The sequence below is a fragment of the Bombina bombina genome, chromosome 12 (genome assembly GCF_027579735.1).
Source record: "Bombina bombina isolate aBomBom1 chromosome 12, aBomBom1.pri, whole genome shotgun sequence".
In the NCBI taxonomy this organism is placed as follows: Eukaryota; Metazoa; Chordata; class Amphibia; order Anura; family Bombinatoridae; genus Bombina; species Bombina bombina.
Genome location: NC_069510.1, coordinates 29857534 through 29877373, shown reverse-complemented (window position 1 = coordinate 29877373; position 19840 = coordinate 29857534). Strand labels below are relative to the sequence as shown.

Below are 19840 nucleotides of genomic sequence, written 5' to 3'. Positions count from 1 at the left end.
CTTCTCATTCTGTTTTGCATATGGCCATAAAAGGAAGTGCAGGAAATGAGCAGCATCACACAGTATGCACCAGAGTCCGGAAGAGAGGTGAGTAAAATGGCTGCCAGCAGCACATGGCAAACAGATTAGGGAAAAAAACCCTGACATAAACACATTAGTAAGCGAATAAAAATGGGCATACAAGTTCAGCCACCAATCAGCAGCTAGCTCCAACCTCCTGAGCCTATCTAGATATGCTTTTCAACGAAGGATACCAAGAGAATGAAGAAAATAAGATAAGCAAATTGTAAAGTTGTTTAAAATGTTACTCGATCTGAATCATGAACGAAAAAATTGGTTTTCATGTCCCTTTAAAAACGCATTAAACCGGTACTGTAGCAACGGGTAGGTTTGGAGAGCGGAGGGGGCATTTGCCTCCTGGGTTGCTATTGGTGGTTTAAAATTGGCCATTAGAATTAAAAAGTGTGGGGCCTCTAACACAACAGGAAGCCATGTCAGCTACCTAGTTGGGGAGTGAGGATCCGGTCATGCAAGGAGCCTGTGCGCTTTGCATTGTAATTCTTCTTTCATTGGAGCGCCTTTTAGGGAGGAGCTGCTATCTCAGAGGGGAGGGGCTATTAATTTAAGTGCTGCTCCTCCCCCCAAATCCCACATTTACCAGTGTTTCTTCAATCGCTTCCCACTTTCTTCTCAGTCCTGCTTGCGGTTTTGTGGAATTCCACTTGCAAAGGACAGCTTAGATGATGAATTAGTTAATACCAATGTGGTAAATGTAAACCTTAGACAGACAGCAGACCGCCATGCTACAGTAAGGCTATCATATATGTAAAATAAAGTGCCTGTGAACATTGTTTCTGTTTGTTATTGTTTACGTGTCCATATTTATATTGTGCCCAATGACAGAACATTCATTTCCTTTTAGTTTAAGTTTTTAAGAGAATATTGTCTGTCTCATGTATGTAACATATTTGTGATTTAGAAGTACGTAATATTAACATTACTAATAAATTACTTGAAGTCTGGTAATAAATGGATTTAAAAAAAAAAGAAATGTAAGAAAATCTATCCATTCAAAAAGACACATCAGCAATTTAAGAGTGTTGAATTTCATCTATTATATTTCATAAACTTGGGGGCCGATTTATCAAGGGCCAAATGGCCCCTGATGCTCATGTTTCCGTGCGAGAATTCAGGCTCATCTTAAGACCGCTGCTCCTTAACTGGTCTGCTGCCTCTGAGGCTGCGGACATCAATCCGACTGATCCTATACGATCGGGATGATTGACACCCCCTGCTAGCGGCCAATCTGCAGGGACGGCATTGCACAAGCAGTTCACCAAAACTGCTTGTGCAATGTTAAATGCTGACAGTGTATCATGTCCGTCAGACATTGGTAAATCGGCCCCAATGTGTTAAAAAAATAAAGAAAACATGAAACATTTATTTTAATCACAGTTTAATATAATCTTTTATGCTGACAAAGGCAGCACAGATGTAGTTATGTACAAAGAAGCTCCTCAGGGGTTGGGCTATCTTTTTAATCAGGGCTTGGCAAATCCTAGAGGTTCACTTCTGGCCTGTAATGTTTTGGGTTATTTCACAAATAAATATCTACAAGAATCATTGTCCTTTAAAAAATGTGAGATTGGCTCCTGAACACATGGAGTATGCACATATTTTCTAACAATCATATCCGAATTTTACTGACTGTTCAAAGATAAATACATAATGGGAACAAGACCTGTGTTTTGCGCATATGCCTGGTTAGAAGACCGATTAAATGCCGTACAATTGCATAATAAACAAGTGTGTAATATAAAGGCAATTCAATAGCACATTTCTTTCCATTTGCTGCACCCTGTCATGTGACAGACATTACCCAATTACAGACTCATATATTTATTCACTGTGAGCCTCTTGCACATGCTCAGTAGGATCTGGTGCCTCAGAAAGTGTGTGTATAAAAAGACTGTGCCCAATTTGAGAATGGAAGGAAATCTGAAAGCCTCTTAAATCTACATGCTCTTTCTGTATCATGAAAGTTTAATTTTGACTTTTGTGTCGTCTTGTTTTTTGCAAATTTGACAGTGCCAGCATTGTGAGAAATTTCTAAAATACAGGCATCTGCTATACAAATTCATGCCTTAGGACAGAAATAACACGTAAATGTAGCTGTGCCTCTTACACTTCTCCAGTGTATTGTTGCAATAAACAATAAGGACATGCAATTTCCACACCTCAGGCAAATGTATTATACAGAGTTTATACAAAGAAACAACAACAAAAAAGACCTATATCTCTATGGTTGCCACTAATTCTTCATCAGAACAAACCTCAACAACAAATTACAGAAATTACAAAATAAAAATGTGAACCAAACTCAAGTGAACAAATATTTCAAATGTTTTAACTCTACTTTATTACCTGTTTATATATATATATATATATATATATATATATATATATATATATATATATATATATATATATATATATATATATATATATATATATATATATATATATATATAAATAAATAATCGTATGCAAAAGGTTAGGCACCCCTAACAATTTCCATGATCTTCATCTATAAATAATGGTGTTTGGATCAGCAATTTCATTTTGATCTATCAAATAACTGAAGGACACTAATATTTCAGTAGTGAAATTAGGTTTATTGGATTTACAGAAAATGTGCAATATGCATCCAAACGAAATTAGACCGGTGCATAAATTTGGGCACCCCAACAGAAATATTGCATTAATGTTTAGTAGAGCCTCCTTTAGCAGAAATAACAGCCTCTAGACGCTTCCTATAGCCTGTAATGAGTGTCTGGATTCTAGATGAAGGTATTTTGGACCATTCCTCCTTGCAAAACATCTCCAGTTCAGTTAGGTTTGATGGTTGCCGAGCATGGACAGCCCGCTTCAAATCACCCCACAGATTTTCATTGATATTCAGGTCTGGGGACTGGGATGGCCATTCCAGAACATTGTACTTGTTCCTCTGTATAAATGCCAGAGTAGATTTTGAGCAGTGGTTTGGGTTGTTGTCTTGTTGAAATATTCAGCCCCGGCGTAACTTCAACTTTGTGACTGATTCCTCAACATTATTCTCTAGTATCTGCTGATATTGAGTGGAATCCATGCGACCCTCAACTTTAACAAGATTCCCAGTACCGACACTGGCCACACAGCCCCACAGCATGATGGAACATCCACCAAATTTTACTGTGGGTAGCAAGTGTTTGTCTTGGAACGCTGTGTTCTTTGGCCGCCATGCATAACGCCCCTTGTTATAACCAAATAACTCAATCTTTGTTTCATCAGTCCACAGCACCTTCTTCCAAAATTAAGCTGGCTTGTCCAAATGTGCGTTTGCATACCTCAAGCGACTCTGTTTGTGGCGTGTGTGCAGAAAGGCTTCTTCCGCATCACTCTCCCATACAGCTTCTCCTTGTGCAAAGTGCGCTGAATTGTTGAACGATGCACAGTGACACCAACTGCGGCAAGATGATGTTGTAGGTCTTTGGAGGTGGTCTGTGGGCTGTTTTTGACCGTTTCCACCATCTTTTGCCTCTCCGATATTTTACTTGGCCTGCCACTTCTGGCAATAACAAGAACTGTGCCTGTGGTCTTCCATTTCCTCACTATGTTCCTCACAGTGGACACTGACAGCTTAAATCTCTGCGATAGCTTTTTGTAGCCTTTCCCTAAACCGTAATGTTGAACAATCTTTGTTTTCAGGTCATTTGAGAGTTGTTTTGAGGCCCCCAGGTTGCTACTCTTCAGAGGAGAGTCAAAGGACAACAACTTGCAATTGGCCACCTTAAATACCTTTTCTCATGATTGGATGCACCTGTCTATGAAGTTCAAGGCTTAATGGACTCACCAAACCAATTGTGTGTTCCAATTAATCAGTGCTAGGTAGTTACAGGTATTCAAATCAACAAAATGACAAGGGTGCCCAAATTTATGCACCTGTCTAATTTCGTTTTGATGCATATTGAACATTTTCTGTTAATCCAATAAACCTCATTTCACTACTGAAATATTACTGTGCCCTTCAGTTATTTGATAGATCAAAATAAAATTGCTGATCCAAAACACCCAATTGTTCATAAATAAAAATCATGGACATTGTCAGTGGTGCCTAAACGTTTTTTTGCCTACAACTGTGTGTATATATATATATATATATATATATATATATATATATATATATATATATATATATATATATATATCCTAATGGTTCTCCACAGAAGACAGATAAATAGAAAACTAGTTGAAACATGGCAGCACCTATTACTTTATAGAATCTAGAGAGTACTTTATAGAAACTAAACCTTTACACTTATATCATCAATATTTAAACAACTAATGGTAAAATACATCTACATATTACTCTAAGGCTAATCTTTGCTTTGAATACATTATTATGTGTAGCACATATTTACTGCTTTATGTCCCTTTAATTTAGTGTTCTGAATAAACTAGAAGGAATACAATTATTTTTACTATCACCATGTTTAGCTTAGAAGTTTGAGCTTGGAACTCATAGAAAAAAATGTAATTAAAAAAATCACCCCATTACTGTTCCTTTATCATGTTGCAGCCATAGATTTAAAGGGACATGAAACCCCAAAAAATTATTTTATGATTCAGATAGAACATATAATTTTAAACATCTTTTCCAATTTACTTCTATTATCTAATTTGCCTTATTCTTTTGGTATAATTTTGTTAAAAAGGATACCTAGGTAGGCTCAAGAGCTGGGAGCTAGCTGCTTATTGGTGGCTACACATATATGTCTGTTGTTATTGGCTTACCATTGTGCTCAGCTAGCTCCCAGTAGTGCATTGCTTCTACTTCAATAAAGGATACCGAAAGAATGAAGAAAAATTGATAATGGAAATAAATTGGAAAGTTGTTTAAAATTGTATGTTCTATCTGAATCATGAATAAAATAAATTGGGTTTCATGTCCCTTTAACACTTCCTTTCTGGCTGGTTATCACTCACTTGGCATAAGGAATAGTTTGGAGAATGAGGAGGAATAATTTGCCAACTACCAATGACAGTAGAAACAATATTTGTGCGTGCGCCTTATGTATCCTGTACTGCCTGTCAAATAATTACTTTTGACAGCAATTTTGCAATCTGTGGCCATTCCCTTTTTTTTTTCTTTTCTTTAAATGTTACCCATTCATATACTGAACATATGCTGTTATTTATTTAACTACAGTTAAAGGGACAGTCAACACCAAAATTGTTATTGTTTAAAAATCATAGACAACACCTTTACTTCCCATTCCCCAGCTTTGCACAACCAACACTGTTATATTAAAGGGACATGAAACCCAAACATTTTCTTTCATGGTTCAGATAGAAAATACAATTTTAAACAACTTTCCAATTTAGTTCTATTATTTTAATTTGCTTCCTTCTTTTTTTATCCTTTTCTGAAATGTTTATCTAGGCAAGCTCAGGAGCAGCAGAGAACCTAGGTTCTAGCTGCTGATTGGTGGCTGCATATATATATATCGATAGTGATTGGCTCACCCATGTGTTCAGTTAAAAACCATTAGTGCATAGCTGCTCCTTCAACAAATGATACCAAGAGAATGAAATAGATTAGATAACAGAAGTAAATTAGAAAGTTGTTTAAAATTGTATTGTCTATCTGAATCGTGAAATAATTTTTTTTGGTTTCATGTCCCTTTAATATACTTTATAACATTTAAACCTCTAAATTTCTGCCTGTTTCTAAGCCACTACAGACAGACTTATCACTTCCTTTTTTTATTTGCTTTTAACAAGACACTGCTAATTCATGTGTGCCATATAGATCACATTGTGCTCTCTCCCGTGGAGTTGTGCACAACACAGCACTAATTGGCTAAAATGCAAATCAATAGATAAAAAATTAAAAGTCCTGTAATTATAGGGCTGTCAGAAGAGGCTCAGATACAAGGTAATCACAGAGGTAAAAAGTATATTAATAAAACTGTGTTGGTTATGCAAAGCTGGGGAATGGGTAATAAATGGATTATCTATCTTTTTAAATAATCTGTTTTTTTATGTTGACTATCCCTTTAATCATGTATTTTCTATTATATCTATGCATATAACCGTTGAAGCGTATAAAATAAATAATTATTTTAGCAGTAGATATGCTGCTATTATTTAGAATCTCTGGAACATGAAAAAAGCTGTGTTGGCCATGCAAAATTTACATTGCACTAACTAAAAATCTGTATTTTAAAGAGATATAAAGACAGCAGCAACGCGTTTCAACCAGAATAGAAATAGTTTTGCCATGTGCATGAAAAATTCAGTGAAACTTTATATAACTTCTGTAATGACAATTGGTAACATTAAAGTGATGCTAAATTTCAGCTAATCAAATACCATATATGTAATCTTTTCCACTTTAATAGTATGTGTAGCTTTTTGCTTTTTAAAAAATCTATCAGTGAAAAGGGTTATATCTGTGCCTATAGTAATGCTTCTATTACAATGTTATGCCAGCCCACTTTGATGAACTCTTTTTTTGAATGAGAATTCCTATGAATATCCAATCAGTGTGTGTGTCATATGACATTCTTGAAATACAGCCCTTTAAAAGCCCTTAGGAAGCCTATGTAGAGAGTGGGACTGCTTTCTATGTCACAGCCCAGCCAAATGAGGAAATGAAGTGGGGGACAGAAGATACCAAGTAGGATTATAAATCTTTTAATATATATATATATATATATATATATATATATATATATATATATATATATATATATATATATATATATATATATATATATATAATTATTTTTTTTTATTTTAATAATTATGCAGGGTTTGCTTGTACACTAAAATATTTTCATTGCAACCTTCTTAAAGTCTGAAATGTACCATAACTTAAACACATTCAGAAGAAGATAGGGTTAAATAGATTGTGTGTGTGTGCATAATTACATGCTCTGAAAGCTGGTGACTCTATTTGAAAATATCAGAACCTTTTTTATCTCTCTCTTTTTTTATAAGACTTAAGTTTAGTCTCGCCATATTTTTTTTATTGATTTGCGTTTCCGTTACAGGATGGAAGCCTCTTGCCTGGAGCTGGCGTTAGAAGGCGAACGTCTGTGTAAGGCTGGTGATTTTAAAGGCGGAACTGCTTTCTTTGAAGCTGCGGTCCAGGTAGGGACAGAAGATCTGAAGACCCTAAGTGCTATCTACAGCCAACTTGGCAACGCTTATTTTTATCTGAAAGAGTATGCGAAAGCGCTGGAGTATCACAAACATGATCTTATGCTGGCCAGGTAAGCTAACGTTTACTTTATGTGCTTAATGAATCTGCAATCTGTCATTTTTAATTGTTTTCACATAAAAACAATTAAAGGGATACTAAACCCAACTTTTTTCTTTAAAGGGACACTGTACCCAAATTTTTTCTTTCGTGATTCAGATAGAGCATGCAATTTTAAGCAACTTTCTAATTTACTCCTATTATCAAATTTGTTTCCTTCTCTTGGTATCTTTATTTGAAATGCAAGAATGTAAGTTTAGATGCCGGCCCATTTTTGGTGAATAACCTGGGTTATTCTTGCTGATTGGTGGATAAATTCATCCACCAATAAAAAAAGTTCTGTCCAGAGTCCTGAAACAAAGAATAAGCTTAGATGCCTTCTTTTTCAAATAAAGATAGCAAGTGAACGAAGAAAAATTGATAATAGGAGTAAAAAGTTGCTTAAAATTGAAAGTTGCTTAAAATTGCATAGTCTATCTGAATCACAAAAGAATAAATTTGGGTTCAGTGTCCCTTTAATGATTCAGATAGAGCAGCAATTTTAAGCAACTTTCAAATGTACTCCTATTATCAAATGTTCTTCGTTCTCTTGCTATCTTTATTTAAAAAGCAGGAATATAAAGCTTAGAAGCCGGCCCATTTTTGTTTCAAAACCTGGGTTATGCTTGCTTATTGGTGGCTAAATGTCTCCACCAATAAGCAAGCGCTATCCAGGGTGCTGAACCTAAAATTGGCTGTTTTCTAAGCATTATATTTCTGCTTTTTAAATAAAGATAGCAAGAGAACGAAGAAAAATTGATAGTAGGAGTAAATTAGAAAGATGCTTAAAACTGCATGCTCTATCTGAATCACGAAATAAAAAAAATTGGGTTTAGTGCCCCTTTAAAATATATACAGTGTATGTATGTATAAGTGTGTGTGTGTGTGTATATATATATATATATATATATATATATATATATATATATATATATATATATATATATATATATATATATATAAAATTAGATAAGCTGACCTTTTTGCCGTTACATTTTGTAATATTTACAAATAGTTAAAAATAATTTTAAAGGATATAAAACCCAAAATGTGATTCAGACAGAGGATAAAATTTAAAAAATGTCCACATTTGCTTCATTTGCAAGTAAGTTTGAATAGAATATTTGAATATTCTACTGTTTATAGTCAGTTTTCAAATGTTACCATTCAGAGCTCAGAAGGAATGTCAAGGGGAACACATTGACCCATCTTTACAAAATGAGGGTGACCAAATAGGACCCATTTAGAGTATCCATAAAAAAAAAAGGTTTAGATGATTTGACATTACAAGATGTGTCCTTTTCAGGGACCAGATGTGCATTTTCTATTAAACAGACAATAAATAATTTATACTGCAGTGCCTCACCATTAACCCTTTCTTTTTAGTTTCCAAATTGTACAGCTCTATTTTCCCCAAAACATTTCCTTCTATGGCTGTATCTATTGTTGTTTTGGTAAAATACAAACATGAATAGAGATTATCTGCTGGAGCAGGCCTAGAAGCTGTGAACTCAGTTGAAATGCAATGCCTGTGTCTAAACACTGATAAGAAGGTGGAGTTGGTTGTTGCAGGCAGCTTAGCTATGTAATTCATTTTGCTTATTTTTAAAAATTATTTTAAAATACTTGCCAGCAATATTTTAACAATTTTTTTAATGCAAACTATTTTTAATTGATTAGCCCTTTTAGGATATGCACAGATCTCAACCTCATCTATGGCTGAGCGTAAAACCTGCTAGATGGTGTTATTCCACACAGCCATTGCTTGCAAAGTCCTGTGTTTAGACATTGTATTGCCAGTTTTATATCTGTACTTATTATTCTCAGTATAATAGATCAGTAAAAAACTTAGGTTCCAAGATTGCATCGCTCATTGCTTTATAGAAACTAGAATTTTACACTTTTTTCTTTATTGTTTAAAGAAATAGCATCATTAAAAAAAAATACATCTGCATATTAGGCTAATCTTTTTGTTGGAATTCATCATTATATCTAGTATGTATTTACTATTTAATGTCCCTTTAACTTGTGCTGTGTTTTTGTTTGTACAATTTCAGATCAATTGGAGATCGTATTGGCGAAGCCAAAGCCAGTGGAAACTTGGGAAATACGTTAAAGATCCTGGGACAGTATGATGAAGCGATTGCTTGTTGCCAGAGACACCTGGATATTTCACAGGAACTAGGGGACAAGGTAAGACAATTTGTTTGTGTGCTTTAAAAGCTTTTAACTTTGGGACATTGTATGTAAAGAAAATCCCCCCTTTAAGGTGTTCCCAATAATCAATTTTTTTTCCTGGTAAAGTTTTTCAAATAGTTTATATACCACTTCTTTAACTTTATTTTGTCATGTGAAATAGCTGTGTTTGCCGAATGAAATCTTCAACTATACTGATAACTTCTATACTGGCTATAGAAAATCTAACTAGTTAAGAGGCATCAGCAGAAATCAGACTACCAGTGTGGTGGGAGAGAGAGACCAGTTTGTTTAAAAAGAGGTTCCTGTAGCAGTTTTGAATACCTTGAACTCAGCTGCTTGGCTCAGTACATTTTCTCTTTAAACTGTGTTTAGTACTCTCGTATGCTAAGATCATGGTTCTCGTGACATTGCAGATAAAGAATATTATGTCTCAATATGTATATAATTATTGTGTTTGGTATTGAAGTCTGGTATTCAGGGGGTTTACAAGAGAAAATGTCTTCTAGTTTTACTGTCAACTTCATTATTTGTGCACAGATGACATTGCTCTGACCACATGGTGCATATGTAAATATTATTTCTTTCATGTAATTAGCAAGAGTCCATGAGCTAGTGACGTATGGGATATACATTCCTACCAGGAGGGGCAAAGTTTCCCAAACCTTAAAATGCCTATAAATACACCCCTCACCACACCCACAATTCAGTTTTACAAACTTTGCCTCCCATGGAGGTGGTGAAGTAAGTTTGTGCTAGATTCTACGTTGATATGCGCTTCGCAGCAGGCTGAAGCCCGGTTTTCCTCTCAGAGTGCAGTGAATGTCAGAGGGATGTGAAGAGAGTATTGCCTATTTGAATACAATGGTCTTCCTCTAGGGGATCTATTTCATAGGTTCTCTGTTATCGGTCGTAGAGATTTCTTCTCCTACCTCCCTTTTCAGATCGACGATATACTCTTATATACCATTACCTCTACTGATTCTCGTTTCAGTACTGGTTTGGCTATCTACTATATGTAGATGAGTGTCCTGGGGTAAGTAAGTCTTATTTTTTGTGACACTCTAAGCTATGGTTGGGCACTTTATATGTACAGTTCTAAATATATGTGTTTAAACTTATATTTGCCATGATTCAGGATAATCAGTATTCCTTCATTCAGACTGTCAGTTTCATTATTTGGGATAATGCATATGAATAAATATTTTTTTCTTACCTTGAAAATTTTCAATTGACTTTTTTCCCTGCGGGCTGTTAGGCTCGCAGGGGCAGAAAATGCTTCAATTTATTGCGTCATTCTTGGCGCGAACTTTTTTGGCGCAAAATTTTGTCATTTCCAGCGCCATAGTTGTCGCCGGAAGTTTGTTCATTTATAAGAATTTTTTTCTGATTCTATTTTAAAGGCTTTGTCTGACATCCCACCTTCTAATAAATTTTTAGGTCTTTTTCAAACTTCTTTTTTAGTTGATGAAGTTTCAAACGACCAACAACATAATGAATAATCCTTCTCTGATGGTGTTTTTTCTCATTCAGAATTTATTCTTCATCAGATATTGACACTAGCAAATATACTTTTTTATTTTTAATAAAGTACATTTGTTCTTTGTTCAAAAGGTGTTGATTATTTTGGATATTGAAGTAACTAGTTCTTTTGATTTTAAAGACTAGCTAACATTTAAATTCTGCTTATTTATCTTCTGTGGTTTCTTCAGAAGTTTTTTTCCAGTTCCTGATACTAGGGAATGGAATAGGCAGTTAGTTTTCAGTTTTGAGGAAAGATTCCCCAAGTTAATGGGGCTATCTCTACTTCTGCTAAATATACTATTATTCTTATAGCAAATGGTATTTATTTTTTTCCTTCAGATGGTCGTATCTTATTTAAGGAAAATTATTTTCAGGTACTTTTCTTAGACCTGTAATTTATTTGGCTGATGTTGCAATTGCTTCATCTTTCTGGTTGGATACTTTAAGATCAAGTATCGGATTATGATTTGTTTAGCATTGTTAAAGGACAAAATCTACTACTCATTGGAAGTTCAGACTAAGTGCTATTGCATTGTCTTGTTTTCTTGCATTTGTTGATTGTGCAAGTTCAGTGTGTTGACTGGTCCTTTAACTTAATTAACATGCTAATAATTTCATTTGTGTTGTCATTTTATTAAATATTTTCGCAAATGAGGTTTAATCTATGTCTTTAGCTATTTTAGCTAGACTAACTTTGTGATTTCAATCTTGGAATGCTAATTTGATTTCTAAAAATCCATATTTCTTTTTTTCCAAGATAATCAATTATTTGGTTCATAATTGGATTCAATTTTTTTAACTGTTACTATGGGTTTCAAGATTGAGTTCTAAGACTAAAACTTTAAGCTTATATTAGTTCTCTGTTCTTACTAAGGAATGGAGTCCTGAATTCTTCCCCAAGTAACATGTTTATAATTGGAAGTTTTTTTCTTCATTCAATTAAGCCTTTTAAAAGTCAGCTCCCCAAATTTGCATGTAGGTGCGGTTCTTTTTCCAGCTTGGCTGGTAAGGGGCAGGTTAAGACTTTTTTTTAAATTTGTTTGGTTCTATTCGGTCCAAACTTCTTAGACTTTGGGTACAGAATAGGATTCAGAATAAAACCATCTGTGAGAAGTCTTTTTTCTCTATCGTATTCCAGCTATTTCAGTAAGACTAACACTTTCCTGAAATGTGTTTCAGACCTATATGTTTTGGGTACTGGTGAAGCGCGGCTGGTCACCCGTTGGGGCTCAGGCGCTGCTCAGACCTGGAGTCTTCTGGGGTATTTTTTCCAGTTCCATTTCTAGGAACTGGGTTTTGGGGTTTTATTCAAGACTATTCATTGTTCCAAAGATAGAAAATCTTTTTGAATTGTCATATAAGTGTACCATCTTTTAGAATGGTGTTTATATGGTCTTGTCTGCCTTTTTTGGTCAGTGATGGCATTTTTAGTTTACATTAGATACAATAGATGCATATCTTCATTTTCTGTTTTCATTCAGATTATTTTTATTTTCTGAGATTCTCTTTTTTTGACAAGCATTACCAATTTGTTGCTTTTCCTTCTGGTCTAGCGACAGCTCTAAGAATCTTTTCAAGGTTCTCAGTATTCCTTATTTGGACGGTATTGTGGTACTGGCTCAGTCTTTTCATTCTGTGGAATCTCATACGATTCACTTTGTTGTTTCTTCAAGACATGGTTAGAGGATCTTTTTATCAAAAGCTCCTTGATTCCTCACACATGGGTCACCTTTTTTAGGTTTCCAGATAAATTGTGTCAATGTTTTTGTCTCTAAACAGACAAGTGACAAGTTTATTGGGTTCCGTTTGTCGGAACTTTCAGTCTCTATTATTTCCTTCAAGTTGCTATATATGCATGGAAGTTTTAGGTTTCATGGCTGCAGCATTGGATTCCATTCCCTTTGCTCATTTAGGAAACCTTTCCAGTTTCTTATGCTGAATAATGGTGCAGGGATTCTAGGATATCACTTTTTATATCTTTGAATCCTAATGTTTAAATATCTTTGATTCGTGGTTAAGATCACCATCATTTAGTTCTACAGGTCTCTTCAGTTCTTTCAACCTGGACCAGGATCTCTACAGATGCGAGTCTTTTAGGTTGGGAGGCTGTCTGAGGATCTCTGTCAGCACAAGGGGTTTGGAAATCTCAGGAGGCGAGATTACCATTTGATATTTTGGAACTCTGTGCATTCTCAGAGTTCTTCAGTTTGGTTTCTTTTTGAAGAAGAGACGTTTATTGTTTTTTCAGATAGACAATGTCACAACCGTGGCGTATGTCAATCATCAGGGTGGGACTATCAGTTCTTAGGCTGTGACAGAAGTATCTCGGATATTTGCTTGGGCTAAATTCAGCTCCTATCTAATTTCTGTGGTCTTTTTTCCCAGGTATAGACAATTGGGAAGCGGATTATCTCTGTTAATCAAGCTTTACATCCGGGAGAATGGTCCTTTTACCCAGATATGTTTTTCAATTTTTCAGATGTGAGGGCTTCCAGAAATAGATCTGTTGGCATCTCATCTTAACAAGGAACTTCCAAGGGGCCTATTCAGGTCAGGGGATCCTCAGGCGGAAGTAGTGTATGCATTGACACTTCCTTGGAATTTTCAATCTGCCTATATTTTTTCATCTCTGGTTCTTCTTTTAAGAGTGATTTTCAAAATCATCAGAGAGCAATCTTTGGTGTGGCTGGTGGCTCTAGCATGGCCACACAGGTTTTGGTATATGGTTCTTGTTCGGATGTTCAGTTGCCAAGCTTGGTTACTTCCATTAAGGCCAGACCTTATATCTTAACATTCTTTTTTTTCATCAGGAATTCAAATTATTAATTTGATGGTATGAACATTTAACGCTTAGTACTTAGTCATAGAAGTTTCTCTGACTCAGTAATTAATACTATGTTGCAGGTTCGTAAATCTGTGTCTAGTAGGATTTATTATCGAGTTTGGAAGATTTACATCTCATGATGCTCTTCTTATGAATTCTCTTGGCATTCTTTTAGAATTCCTAGGATTTTTTAGTTTCTTATAAGGTTTTTGTCTGCAAGTTCCTTGAAAGGACAAATCTCTGCTTTTCCTGTGCTGTTTCACAGTAAGAATTGCTAAATCTTTCTGATATTCATTGTTTTGTTCAGGCTTTGGTTCGTATCAAGCCTGTCATTAAGCCAATTTCTCCTCTTTGGAGACTTAATTTGATTCTGAAGGCTTTACAGGCTCTTCTGTTTGAGCATATGCTTTCTTTAGACATTAATTACTTTCATGGAAAGTATTGTTCTTTTTGGACATCTCTTCAGCTAGAACAGTTTTTGAATTATCTGTTCTTTCTTGTGAATCTCCTTGTTCTGATTTTTCATCAGGATAAAGTGGTTTTTGCTGTCTTCATTTCAATTTTCACCTAAAGTTGTGGATTCTAACAACATTAGTGGAGGAATTATTGTCTTTTCATTGTGTCCTAATCCTAAGAATTCTTTGGTAAGATTCTTACATTCTTTGGATATGTTAAGAGTTTTGAAATATTATGTTGAAGCTACTCAGATTTCAGGAAGACTTCTAGTCTATTTGTTATCTTTTCTGGTTTTAGGAAAGGTCAGAAGGCTTCTGCCATTTCTTTGGCATCTTGGTTAAAGCTTTTGATTCATCATGCTTATTTGGAGTCGGGTTAATCCCCGCCTCAGAGGATTACGGCTCATTCTACTAGGTCAGTTTCTACTTCCTAGGCTTTTAAGAATGAAGCTTCTGTTGATCAGATTTGCAAAGCAACGACTTGGTCTTCTTTGCATACTTTTACTAAATTCTACCATTTTGATGTTTCCTCTTCTTTAGAAGCAGTTTTTGGTAGAATAGTACTTCAGGCAGCTGTTTCAGTGTGATTCTTCTGCTTATAATTTCAGTTTTTTTCATTATAAAAATTGAAACCTTTTGATTTGGGTTGTGGATTAATTTTTCAGCGGAATTGGCTGTCTTTATTTTATCCCTCCCTCTCTAGTGACTCTTGCGTGGAAGTTCCACATCTTGGGTATCTGCTATCCCATACGTCACAAGCTCATGGACTCTTGCTAATTACATGAAAGAAAACATAATTTATGTAAGAACTTTCCTGATAAATTCATTTCTTTCATATTAGCAAGAGTCCATGAGGCCCACCCTTTTTGTGGTGGTTATGATTTTTTTGTATAAAGCACAATTATTCCAATTCCTTATTTTTGATGCTTTCGCTCCTTTCTTATCACCCCACTTCTTGGCTATTCGTTAAACTGAATTGTGGGTGTGGTGAGGGGTGTATTTATAGGCATTTTAAGGTTTGGGAAACTTTGCCCCTCCTGGTAGGAATGTATATCCCATACGTCACTAGCTCATGGACTCTTGCTAATATGAAAGAAATGAATTTATCAGGTAAGTTCTTACATAAATTATGTTTTTGGTAACCAAGATATTGTCTTCCAGGCAATATTGCTATTTTTGTCCTCTGTTAGCTTTGCCAGTCTGACTTTGGATATATTTTTTTTATCATTAAGTGGCAATAATTTTTTGACTATTGATTTTGTCATTAGACCGAGAAGGAGCACTGTTGTAGCCTTCTCTATGGCAGACAATAGAGTTGTATTAGGAGGGAGCTGAGAGGGAGATGCTACGGTAGAGTAAAGGGGCTGAGGAATTGCAGGTAGACTTGTGCAGCCAAGACATTATTGTTTCACCCGAAATTTTTGTAACAAATATACAGGGAAATTTGTTTCTCCGAGTATGTTTATTGGCTGCACTATTCAGTAGTTAGACCGTCCGAATCTCTGGCAAGAAGAGGATCAGGTCAGCGCAACTCTTCAGCGCACAAAAGGTAAGTATTAACGCTTCCAAAAAAATGAGTTTTGTCAGTATTTTTTTGTTTTCTTTAATATTCGTTGGTGCATTAATTTAGATGTTCGTTTCGTCAAAGCAAAATGAATATCTGATTTTCGTCACAAATGTGTATTGTAACTAAACAAATGCACGTCTCTAATTGCAGGTTAGGAAAAGAGGTTAAAGGATTTGGTCCTCGGATTAAGTTTTCTTTTTTTTTTGTCTCGCAGCTTTTTGCTTATTTTGTTTTTTTTAAAGAGGCATTAACCATTAAATAACCGCTAGATAGAATGATATATTCAAAGCAAAGATTAGAATATTATGCAAATGTGTTTTTTTAATCATATGCGTTACTTATATATTGAAAAAATAAAGCAATGGTTGCCTCCATGCTTAAACTTAAGTCTGCATTTCTACTGAAGCCAATAAGGAACAGTTAGGAATAGGTCAGTAGAGTGTTCAACCAATGACTGTTTGGAATAAAGCAATGTTGTATGGACTCTCACTTCTAACATGATTTGGAAAGCCATAGTTTTTACAGTTAAAGGGACAGTATACACCAATTTTCATATAACTGCATGTAATAGACACTACTATAAAGTAGAATATGCACTGATGCTGATCTAAAAATCCAGTATAAAACTTTTTAAAAACTTATTTAGAAGCTCCCAGTTTAGCTCTGTTGATGAGGCTAGGTTGAGACACCCAGTGACAGGGGCTAGGAAAACATGAAGAGCAGACACTTGCCCCTCTCCCCCTACCTGCATATGAAAAGACAGATTATATACACAGGAGCCACAGGGATCTGGGGACATCAGTATACATTTAAAACTTTGGGGCATGGTTAGGAATCTGAAAATCAACAAAATGTTATTAAAAAAATAAGCAAAACTATAAATTGTTACAAAAACACTCTGAGATGGGCTATATAAATGGATCATCTACAAAACATTTATGCAAAAAAAATCTAGTGTATAATGTCCCTTTAAATGACAGGAACATGAAAAAAAAAATAAAAGTTGTTTTTTTTTTCACAAAAGTAAACACTTTATAATACAATCTCAAGGTATTTAATGCCCCTTTAATACATATCCTTTTGAGTGCCCCCTATGGCAATTTATCTTGAATGCATCCTCATAATGAACACATAGGAAGAGAATAAAATTATGCATATAAAAGCAGTCATTCTAAAGTTTGTAATAATCTGTTTTAGTAAACGGGTGTTCCTGTGCTGTATTATATATATATTTTTGTCGGTATGCTTGTGAAAACATGACCGGCTTTATGAACCTGTGAGCAATATTTCTGTAGGGGCGAGCGCTGTAAAGAATACATTTCATATTAACTTAAAGGGACATGAAACCCCAAATTTTTCTTTCATGATTCAGATAGAGAATTTAATTTTAAACAACTTCCCAATTTACTTCTATTATTTAATTTGCTTCCGTCTCTTATCATTTGCTGAAAGATTTATCTAGGAAAGCTCAGGAGCAGCAAAGAACCTAGGTTCTAGCTGCTGATTGGTGATTGTCATTGGCTTACCCATGTGTTCAGTCAGCAACCAGGATTGCATTGCTGCTCATTCAACAAAGCTTACCAAGAGAACAAAGAAAAAATGATAATAGTTTTAAATTAGAAAGTTGCTTTTAATTGCAACCTCTATCTGAATCATGAAAGAAAAAATTTGGGTTTCATGTCCCTTCAAGAATAATTTTAAATGGAAAAAAAAGAGAGAGAGAAAAGAAAGGAGAAAAAGAAAAGAAGACAAAGAGGGAGAGAACAATTAGGTTAAAAAAGAATTTAGAAAGTATAAATATAAAAAAGGAAAAAATAACGTAGAAGGGAAATTTTAGAAAGAAAAAAAATTATTTAGAAGGGAAAATATAGGGGGGGGAAAAGAAGGAAACATTTTGAATTTAGAAGGGAAAAATTTTAGGAAGGGAAACATTTAGAAAAATTGGAAACAAAATTTGGAAAAACAAAATTAAAAAAAGATTTTAGAAAGGAAATATTTAAAAAGAAAGATAATTTAGAAAGGAATCAGAAAGTAAGAGAATTTTAGAAAGGAAAAATTTAGAAGGAAAGAATGAATTTGAATTTAAAAAGGAAACAGAGAAATAAATGATACATTGAGGGAAAAAAAAATAATGAATTTAGAAAGGAAATATAAAGATATAAAAAGAAATAAAAAAAATGTATAAAGAGAGTGGCAATTTAGAAAGAAAGAGAAAAATTATTTAGAAAGAGGGAAAAATATTTTTTGATCAGACGTTGGAAAAGCAATGCTACATAATGGATAACTACACTTTTTTGTCAGTTGAACAGTTCATTTATTAAGCCTTGATCTTTTTTTATATCTAGCTCTGATGATATTTGTGATTGATTGAAATTTTTCTAACTTATTGCAGGTGGGGGAAGCTAGAGCCCTCTACAATGCCGGTAATGTGTTCCACGCCAAAGGGAAGCAGTTATCTTGGAACATGCCGCAAATTCCTGGCGACCTCTCGGAGGAGGTCAAAGAGACATTACTGAAAGCCTCTGAGTATTACGAGTAGGTCACTTATAGAACTTTAGCATTATTAGATGTGTCTGCCTCACACTGCCCTCTAGTGGGAAAGGAGATATTATTTTTTTGATTCCTACATTTTATTTTCTATTTTCCACTGCTGAATGGTCTGTAACATGTTGCTAGGACAAATTTAATTGTGGCAACAACGATTGTATGATAAATGATGTAACTTCTAAGTCTTAAAACCATATAAACTTTTGCCACCACATGTCCAAACTAGGGGTATAGATCAGTGTTTACATAAAATGCATCCAGCACTGTCTCAATTGATTTTAGCATAGATGGCTGTTCCACAGAATAAACCGCTGCTGCAGTAAATGTGGGAGAGATATTTGGCCGCTCACTGCTGTTTCCAAAAGTTGTCAGTTTTATCAAACGCTATATTTGACGTCTGCACCACGCCATGCAACAGTACAATACAATTACTTCCTCTTTATATTTGTTTTAATTTTCTTTGCAATTGATCTCTTTTTTTAACATTTAACATATTATAAGGTATTAATTTGTGTATGTAATAGTGTGTGTTCTGCCTTTCATACGAGAAAGCAGCATCTAAATATTTTGAAGTTTTTATTATTATTCAGGTTACAAGAAATACATTTGCTGTTAGATATCTGTCCCTTTTACTTATGATTGGAATAACGGGGTAAGACTTATTTGTGACATGCCCTATTGACTTGCATTACAGGAGCAATCTGGCTCTGGTGAAGGAGTTGGGAGATAGAGCGGCCCAGGGACGAGCTTACGGCAATCTCGGAAACACCCATTATCTGCTTGGGAACTTCCACGAGGCCATCGCATTTCATAAGGAGGTAAATTAACATGTATGTTTGGAGAAGGAAATTGGTCAGCTGTCTATGACTTAAAGTGATGGTTAAATTAAACTGGAGTTTAATTCATCAGTTGTAATGAAGATGCACTATTACTTTCTAATGTAAAATTCAAATACTCTGCTTTCTGACAGCCCACTTGAAAAATAGTATTTTTTTTGTGAGCAAACTGTTTGAACTGTTCTCCAATCTGTGCTCTAGCCATATGGCACTCACACAATTTTTTTTTTGTAGCTAGAGCAGTGATTGGAGAACAGTTCAAACAGCTCACAAAAATTTACTTTCTTTTACAAGATATTACGAGTCCACGGATTTCATCCTTACTTGTGGGATTTAAAGGGACAGTATACACTCATTTTCATATAACTGCATGTAATAGACACTACTATAAAGAATAAGATGCACAGATACTAATATAAAAATCCAGTATAAAACCGTTTAAAAACTTACTTAGAAGCTGTCAGTTTGGCTCTGTTGAAAAGGTAGTTGGAAAGCCCACTGCAAGTGGCAAATAAGACACTCCCCCTCACCCTTCTTTTGCATATG

At 34.8% G+C, this 19840-nt stretch overlaps 1 protein-coding gene across 1 annotated transcript in view; it reads left to right on the top strand.

The window, feature by feature from the left end:
* Nucleotides 1-19840, top strand: part of GPSM1 (G protein signaling modulator 1) — a 594912-nt gene that overhangs the window by 119167 nt on the left and 455905 nt on the right. Inside the window, exons 2-5 of the mRNA XM_053695674.1 lie at nucleotides 7098-7319; nucleotides 9403-9538; nucleotides 18304-18446; nucleotides 19153-19276. Of these exons, the coding sequence (XP_053551649.1) occupies nucleotides 7098-7319; nucleotides 9403-9538; nucleotides 18304-18446; nucleotides 19153-19276 (625 nt within the window). The remainder of the gene's footprint in view (nucleotides 1-7097; nucleotides 7320-9402; nucleotides 9539-18303; nucleotides 18447-19152; nucleotides 19277-19840) is intronic.